The sequence below is a fragment of the Montipora capricornis genome, chromosome 8 (genome assembly GCF_036669925.1).
Source record: "Montipora capricornis isolate CH-2021 chromosome 8, ASM3666992v2, whole genome shotgun sequence".
NCBI classification, from domain to species: domain Eukaryota; kingdom Metazoa; phylum Cnidaria; class Anthozoa; order Scleractinia; family Acroporidae; genus Montipora; species Montipora capricornis.
The window spans coordinates 35,444,641-35,453,898 of record NC_090890.1 but is presented as its reverse complement, the minus strand read 5'-3'; the positions used below and the strand labels follow the sequence as shown (position 1 = coordinate 35,453,898).

Sequence of the window (9,258 nt, the reverse complement as noted above, 5' to 3'; positions counted from 1 at the left end):
AAAGTGACATCAATTTGTTTTTTACAATAACAAAAAGGCAGAGGGGTCAAAATTAAGTGAAAACACGAGAAGAACGCGAGACAAAAATGCGGAAACTTTAATTTCATGCAATATCTCCACAATATCGCATAAATTATAAATTTATGTGTCTGTCCGCTTATTGACAATAAAAATTAGCCAATGAGCGCGAGAGAATTTTGCAGTAATTGTAAAAAAAATAATTATGCAAATCAATAAGAAAAAAAAAACCACAAAAGATCAAATAAGGGATCACTAAATGAACCTTGAAGTGTAAGTTTTAGGAAAAGCATATCCTTCTAAATTTCAGGCAAAGTGAATCAAAGATTTTACCTCGAATTGTTTTCCTTTTTTTTCTGTAGTAAATAATCAGCGCTTAAATCTATCCATTTTTTTTTTTTATTTAATAGAAGAAATTAATATCTACTAAGCAGATTAATTTATCTGTTTACTTCACGAGAAATGACCTCTTCCAGGAAATGACGTGCACATGTGTTTCGCTTTCTTCAGCGACCGTTTACCAACGATATAAACATGTCTTCTCTGTTGCCAAAAAGATAATCTGTTGCTCACCTTAATCAGGCCATGATCTTTGCCATCGTTAATGTTTTTCCAGGCGCACTCCTTCCAGTTCTTAAAAGCCTTCACACCTGGAGCTCCACTTGCACCACTCTCTCCTCGCTCTCCTTTTTGGCCGGGAGGGCCATGGACACCGCGTTCTCCTTTTTCGCCATCCTTTCCATTCGCACCAGCAGGACCCACTACCCCACGAGGTCCCTGGGGTCCAGCCTTACCGGGTTGTCCTTGGTCTCCTTTGGCCCCTTCACGACCATCTCTTCCGTCACGGCCTGGTAACCCAGGTGACCCAGGCTTTCCATGCATTCCAGGAATGCCTCCATAGAAAAGGGAAGCAGGCTGTTCGTTTAAAAGAAAAAAAAAAAAAGGAAGAAATAAATTCCCTGATTATTCACAGTTAAGGCTAAATCCAATTTCTAATCATGCAAAACGAGTGACACCTCTTCTTCACACTTGCTGACAACCCACTCACCACAGCGTCCCTTTCACCCTCCCCTCCCCGTGGAAAACCTCTTTTGTTTTGAGGTGTTTCGTTAATTTTTATCAATGTATCCCTAATTGAGAAAACAAGTTATTTAGCTTGGTATACTGAACCAGCGGTTTACTTTTTGCTCACCGCATTGTTGGGTTGTTGGCTGCTCTTGTTGTTCGCTGCAGCAAAGTAACTCAGGATCGCAAACACAAGTGAAAACACCAGGGGCAGGGTTGTATTACTTCGAAAATGAACCATTTCGTTTCGCTGGGATCTGTAACGAACACAATAAAGTAACAAAAATTAGTAACTGTTTTCCATGAAATAGGTGAGGACCTTAATAAGTTAAAATTAAATGCGAAGCTTCTGCTTTTCATTTAGATATTTCCACACCCCAGCGCACAGTGTTAATCAACTCAGCTTTTTGTTCCGCTAAACATTAAGGCAAAAAATAATCGGTTGTCTATCAAAACACGGAATAGTTGCACCTGGATTTTTTCCCTTGGTTAGTTATCTCCACCATTTATAATTCCAGAAATTTGCGCTTTTTTTAATTAACCAAGCTACTGGTATAATCTCTTACTTCAGAGACAATGCGATCAAATATTTTTACATAAAAAGAGAAAAATACTGGCGTACATTAGATGAACTTGTTTGACCAAAGTTTTCATCTAAATTAATCTGCCAGAACAATATCTACAGAAATGTTTAGCTTCGTCTTTCTCCCAGCCGAGAAAAAGACGCTAAAAACCTTATTACTTTTACCGCCGTGGAATGAGAAAATGGGGGAGAAGACCATACCTGAATTCGCAAAGGAAACTCGCTTTGTGTTTGTTCAAGTTCCTGCGTAACAATTCCAAAGTCAGGAGTTGATAACAACATTTGTTGCAGAACGAATTTTATAATCTCTTCTGTTGACTTATCTTGTCACTTTTTCAAGTCCGCTAAATCATTAGTTGATAGAATATTAATAATTATCCGTTACCATCAACGGAATTGTTTCAGCTGTCAAACAAAATGTTAAATTTCATTCCTGTTTCTTTTGTTTGCATAATATAGCTAAAGAATAATCCCCCTTCCTGTAATCATTTATCTCACTTTACTCACTAACTGCAATAAAGTTACGACTACTTGCTTTCCCCCGTTACTAACAATATAGACCTCGAATTCGGTTAGTACGACTGAAATATGTATTCGATTCTTCATGCATTCTCATCGATTGAGGCATAGTCGCATACTATATGGGTAAAAGTGGGGAAACTGGTATACACGAATAACCTTAGTTTGATTTAACCAATGGCAACTTGATTATTTTAGCTCTCAGAAATTGATAGTATCCTCATCCCGTCCAACTATTAATTTCTTACCTTGAATTTGTTAGCTGAACTTTTAGTGCGAAAAATTGCAAAAATAAACCTACTGAAACGTACTAAGTTTCTCTTACCGAGAGCTAAATTGGCAAATCACTGACCCAGGTCTTCAATAAGTGACTGATATGTCAAAAAGGACTGTATTTCCCCTCCTGCGAATCGTTTAGAAAACATTTCAGGTGGGAATCTCCAATGTTTTTGGCAACGAAAATTCTCGACAGTTTGGTCGCTACTGAACGAATATTTATATCTCAGCGTCTTGTTGAATGCACAGCATATTGAATTTATAAGTACACCCTTGAAGTGCTCGTACTAGATTCGTATGCCTTCACTTTCATTGCTCCGAAAGAGGTTGAAATGTTACAGAGAAATCAATAAATTTAATGACCATATCCGATCAAAAAGGGTGGCATCTAATAAATTACTTCCCATATTGGCCGCTTTACCTCGTCAGTTGCCAAACGAGTCGAGGCATTTAAGTAAACGAGATACCAAATTAGCGGTCATTAACTAGTGCTACTGAGAACTTGTGATCACTCACCGTCTATCTGTTTCTCATACTCTTGTTTTTGGACAGTCTAATCCGCGTCCTCCGTCCTGGACAGAGCTACATTCTTTTCAAATTTGTAAATTCCATGGTCGCTTTGTAATCTTCACACATTTTTTTTCGAATTTAATTTATATCACCTTTCATTTCGCTTTCACCCATTGAAGGCTGTAGGTCCTGGCAGTCGAATTTTAACCAGAGAACGTTTTATTATCATGTTTAATTAAGTTTGCTTTTAACAAAAAACCGACTTGTCGATAAGGTTGGACTGTTTAAAGAGTATTCGACAATGCCGGATTAGTGTCGCTGTATAAGTTTTGAAATAAGAAATTTTCATATATTCACGGTCATCTAAGGTACCGTTGGAATTGTTTGTTCTTCAAGTGCCAAACGAGGTACACGTTCTTTTCTTATGTTGCTTTAACACTACTTTAATACGAGTTAAGAGGAAATTTATCTCATTTTATTGTTTAATTTAATATCTTTGGTATAACTGAAGCGCTCTGGAAAAATCGGTGACACCAGTTTTCTCTGACATTAATGTCGTGAACATTTGACGATACTGTAATGGTTGAGAGCACGGTTTGAGAACAGATCAGTCGAAAATTTTTAGCGAGACGCAGGAAAGAAAAGCCTGAGGATGCTGATAATGATACGAAAAATCTATGACTCAGATAGGGGTTGTTTAGCAGTTGAAAATCAGGGAAATTAATAAACAGCGAAACTCCCACCACAATTATTTTTTCTGTAATTGAACGTAGGGCATTCACGAGTTGCCAAAGGGAGATGAAGACTTACACACAAAATGTTCAGTGACCGAGCCATTGGAGGAACACTCACCCCTTCCATGGCCCGGATTTTTCGTCGCAGTTTTTTAGTAATTCTTATGGGAAAACTGAACTTGGGATAAACTTGAATATTGAAATCTTTGCTCTTGAGATTTGCTCATGATAGCACAACTCGAACGCTTTTCTTGTTTTGCGCTGTTTTGTGAATGCATTAATGATAACTGATCAGGAGATCTAGAACGTTCTTCTCACATCATGTTTTTTATGTTGGTCCCTTTTGCGATAGACAACACATAAAATACAAGTGGTAAAAATGAAGTAAAGTCAAAGCTATAAACACTTTCCTTCCCATTTTACTATCAATTCGGATTCAGAGCAGCTGATGATGTAATTATTAAATACGACCCTTGTGTTATAGACAGAGCGCTCACATTCCCCCAGTATACGTATGTCTTGAGTACTATTTTTGTGTGCGTTGAGTTTCAAGTTTCAGTCGTCTACTCATGATTGCATGAGGTTGTTCTTCCGCTTAAAAATAATTCTGAGTTCATACGATCCGCTTTGATTTGATCCACAGTCTCCCTATTTTGCATAAGTGACTTGTGCTCAGTTTCTACAATGAACCGATTATTACCATAATTATTGTTTAGTACGCAAAGAAGGAATCAAGTTAAATCTTCTCATCCCATCTGAAGACTTTTTCGGAACAAAATCATTTTTTCAAATCAGAACGTCTATTTTAATTAATGAATGACATGGATATATTTTTATTTTCTACCGACTTTTAGCTTCGACGATTCTTGTATACTTTTTGAGAAAGTACTTCCTTTGTCGTGGAAAATTTCGCATTTTTTTACCGCGCACTACTTTCTATTGCCTTCTCGATTTGTTTTGTTGAGAGAGAGAGGACAAAATTAACTATTTTTAAAGTAAAATAAAGTTCCGGTTGTATTTTATCAGCACAAATCTCTTTCCCCTCAAATATTAATTTTGTTTATTCTCTTGAAATCTGACTATCGAAAACTGTGCTAGTTACACTGGCGTCAAAAATATCATAAAAAGAGCCACACTTGTCTTTGGAGAGGCAGGAGGTGATTCAAAGTTTGCATTAAGTACGCTAGTATGCTTACAATAACGTCATTGCGATTTTCAAAATGAATCAGTGTTTCCGTCGAAAATTTGAAATTGAGATGATTTACGATAAGAAATTCTCGCAGGATAAAGTTTCCGAGATTTGAGAAGACACTCAAGGATTTGTCGGTCATAGAAATGAAATGTGGCAGCAGAGTGGATTTGTTAATTTTATGGTGTGTTGATAAACCTTCCTACCGCGATAAACTGAGCCGATAACCAACTGTGACTCGATCTTCCGAAAACGAATTATACGGGTATTTGCATAGTTTTATACTCTCTGTAATGCTAGGATCAAGCCCTTTGATTCGATTATTAGAAATCGCTTATATTGATCTGCGTTTTCACCTTGCGGCTCTTTCCAAGGATTGGCGTGATCTTGTCTCTCGGGTTGCAATTTGGTTTGTGGCCGGTCAATAGACCTTTTCGGCTTGTACATTTTGTTTTCCCATTTCAGACCACGTGATGTTCTCGAGGGAATGTTTCTTTTGTTTTTTCATAAGTTATGCATACATATGCACGTGCATAAGACGACATTTGAAAGACACTGTTCCCTAGAGTAACATCATGTGGTCTGAAATGGGAAAACAAAACGTACAAGCTGAAAAGGTCTATTGCTTGAGTTTCATTGCTCGCCTGTTGATTTTACAGGTTTTGTGCATCGATTATCTTTCTTTACTGATGAATTAAGTAAATGACATATGTCTTTGGCAGAAAAGCGGTTTTTGTTGAATACATTTATCTCATGTTGCTACGTGCGTATATGTGTTTACTTTGTAGTGATTTGGAAATTTAATTTTAAGGCAGAACGTAAAGCGAATTAACAACCCATTATCCGTCAGTCAAAAGTTCGGAAAAATATTTACTCTCAAAAACGGTTAGGCTATGTAAAGCATTGTGTTGTATGTTTGTCACTCAAATGTGGATAATTGCACAGTGAACCACTGGAACGCAAGACTTTTTTCTTCTTGTTCTTAATTTCTCTTACGACACCGTGACAAGGTCTATGTTGGGGGGAAGCCGTACAAAATTCTACAGCCTTGCCCTTGTATTAAAAAAAATGTCCACAGCTAAACTGACCGAGGACAAATGCTTTTTTAATTGAGGAAATGTGAGAAAATTAATTGCAAAGCAGACTGCTTCAAACGATGGTAAATCGAAAGGGAAAAGCCCCGAAATACCCGCATTAAAATATGAGTGGACAAACTAAGCCCCCATGTGAGTCTGAGATGGAACCCGAGTCACAGTGGTCGAGAACGAATTCTCTCATCAAAGCACCAACCCTGCACTCCCGTAACAATTGAAAAAAAAAAAGTAAACATAAACACGAACCTGACTGAACTACATCTCCCAAATCTATTAGACACGAGACAACTTCCACTGATACCAAACTGAGATGCGAAGCTTCATCGCCGACTTCAGATATCTCTTCCATTCCTTTTGTTCTTTGTCGTTGTACATCGTCTACTTCTTGCATAATTCTAGCGAAGGCAATCGATGGAGATTTCGTAATAAACAATGAATATTTGGGTCTTTGAATCGTAACGTTTTAAGCCATAGTCAACCTGGTTGAAAATGTCCCTTAACTTGTCAATGATGAATATTTCGTTTTCCATTTGAAGACGCATTCGCGTTTTGCACCTTCAGTTCTTTTCTTGATCCTATTTCCAGCCAGGGAAACCTTCAAAATTTGCACCCAAGGCCTCCAAAAAGGGCACAAAAACGAGAAAACTAAAGAACTTCAATTGGAACTAAAAATTATTCATAACTGAACACGAGCAGGTTAGAATTTCGTGCCTCTTTGGATACGTCGAAGGACCATTTATACTCGTTTTAGAGTGATAAAGACTGTATGAATAGCAGTTTTGTAGGTGTCTCCTTTTCAGTTAACTTTCATTAAAAAAAGCGCTAAGATGTTTCAATCAGAAAGACGTATAGTTTTTTCGAGCGTGTCGCAATCGGATTTTAACATTTTAAGATGTCCAACATGAATATTATTCATTCTCATTTGTGAGCAAACGTATTTCCGCCTGCCGAAGGTAATTGCTACTTTTCGGCGAAGAGAATCAAAACCAAGAATGTGAAATACTCTTCGTTGTTTTCTATTTTAGACGTATAGTGGTAACGAAAAGACGGAGAAACCCGCGACGGAAAATTTTACGAGCGGCGAAGAGTACTTATCACAATTCTTCTCGCGGCATGGCGACACACTCGCACGCGTGCAATTCCCGCCAATATTGCTGTACTCTCTCGTCAATGCTGCCCATCCACCGAGGATAATCCACAAAGAAAGCGCGCAAACTCAGTGTGGAATTAGCTTTTTTAAATACAAGCCAACATTTCATTGTGACACTTGAATTTTGTTTTGCAGTTGACAAGTAAACGTAAAATTGCGAAAAGCTATTAATTCATACAACTTTGTTTTGACTCAGACGTAACAATTTATGCAATGATGACGTATTACTTGCTAGGGTCTTAAGTCCTAAAAAGAGAATATGGAGTCATGAAAAAAGTCAAAAGCCTACAACTCTCATTCTTCGTCCATGGTAACTTAAGATAAAATCACTTTTTCCTCACAAAGACCACTTGTGTGAATCGCTCTCAAATGTCAAAAGTCATATAGAAAGCAAGCTTCTGGGACTGAGACTATTTCTACATTGCAAAGACTAAACGAGGATTACATGACAGAAAAACTGAACACTTTAACACAAGCGGTGAAAGATCACCATTCAACTATCGCCGACCATATCACAACGACTGGACACAACATCAAATGGCACAATTTTGATATTGCATCGGGAAAAACATGTTATCGTTGTAAAATAAAAGAGACATTGTATGTCCAGGAGCTAAAACCCTCTATGAATTCAAACGTTAGCAGTGAGAAGTTGTTACTATATTAGTAACAATCAACAAGTGTCAATGCTTTCTTGCTATTTTAAGATCGTTTTTAATACAGTACCTAGATCTGTGGGATATTTCATGTAACTTACATGATGAAAGATATTTGGGATAGTTGACATGAAGGGTAAATGGAGAGTGTGGGCACTGAGTGGAAGTGATGGCTTCATAGTTTTAAACTGTAGCAAGTGCGTGTTGTCCTAAGTAGCGTGTGTATGTATATATGGAAAGAACTCAAGTGCGGCCATCGCTACTGTGTGCATGTCATGGATGAAGAACCTTCGCTGATCCACAGCATCAGGAACTTCTTATGCAACACCCAAGGACAGAGAAAAATCTCTGACCCGGGTGAGAATCGAACCCACGACCTCCGGATTAGATCACCGTTGCTCTACCGACTGAGCTACAAGACCAGACGGGAGCAGGCCGTGGGAGTTTGACGGCAAATCGGCTCGGCCCAAGCGAAGGTTCTTCATCCATCACGTGCACACAGTAGCGATGGCCTCACTTGAGTTCTTTCCATATATACCTTCTTGCTTTACTAATCATATAATGGGGTGTTCTCGTGAAGCCAAAAGTCGACTAAGTATTTATTTCGGATTTCATCTGATTCAGCTGCAGTTGCAGATTTGTTGGTATCATACAAAAGACAAATCTTTTTGGCTTCGCTTACGTTGCACAAACACTATCGATTCCTTGCTTCTGAAGCACTGAAACGACACTAAACCAAGGCTGTTTCAGTCGAGAAAAAGACGATTCTTTAATTAACTGAGGTGTGATAGAGCTGCTTAGGAGCAATCAGTCAAAGACAAGAAATACAAAACGTCATACCTGAGACTACCTTTGAGTTGTTTTGTTTCCTTAATTTGCGTACCCTCTTAATATAACAAGTCACTGCGGAAGATCCGGCGCTGATGAACAACTCAGAAGAGTGAGTTGGGTTCAGCCTTTACTAGCATTAAAATAGATTAGTATGACTGAAGTCCTATGGACTTCGATCAAGAAACATTCCTTGAGTATTAATCGAGTTCACGCCCTTGAGACCAAAGTTCCACTGCCGACAAACAACTCATAAAAGTCATTTAGGTTCAGTGAGTCATATAGCATAAACTGAAATAAATCAGTATGAAGGAATCAGTATGGACTTTGGACAAGAAAAATTCATAACAAATTCACACCCTTGACACGGAAGTAGATGTACCATGAAAAACAAAGGGAAAAACCAAACCACCCCTACTGTAATCTGTAGGCACGTATTTTTAACAACGATATACCACGGGTCGTGCTAAATGAATTTTTGTGTTTCGCGTTGGAATAGATTTACACAAAAAGAACTCGTTTTTTGGCAAATTAAAAGTATATAGTGGGCAATATGTGTCATTTTAAACTCCAAGCTCCATGGACAAATAGAAGCTGTAAATGAAGATATTTAATCAACAATATTTGTAATAAGCT

General features: G+C 38.0%; 1 protein-coding gene across 4 annotated transcripts in view; it reads right to left on the bottom strand.

The window, feature by feature from the left end:
* LOC138014537 (collagen triple helix repeat-containing protein 1-like) overlaps positions 1 to 8,759 on the bottom strand; it is a 15,057-nt gene extending 6,298 nt beyond the window's left edge. Inside the window, exons 1-3 of one of the 4 annotated variants that reach the window (XM_068861646.1) lie at positions 8,635 to 8,759; positions 1,211 to 1,340; positions 592 to 933 (exon numbers count right to left, since the gene is read on the bottom strand). In XM_068861646.1, the coding sequence (XP_068717747.1) occupies positions 592 to 933; positions 1,211 to 1,324 (456 nt within the window). In that variant the 5' untranslated portion in view covers positions 1,325 to 1,340; positions 8,635 to 8,759. Of the gene's footprint in view, positions 1 to 591; positions 934 to 1,210; positions 1,341 to 1,867; positions 1,935 to 2,977; positions 3,077 to 6,234; positions 7,639 to 8,634 lie in introns of those variants that run through there. The other 3 variants (XM_068861645.1, XM_068861647.1, XM_068861644.1) reach the window with 3 other exon arrangements.
* Positions 8,760 to 9,258: the final 499 nt, after the last annotated feature.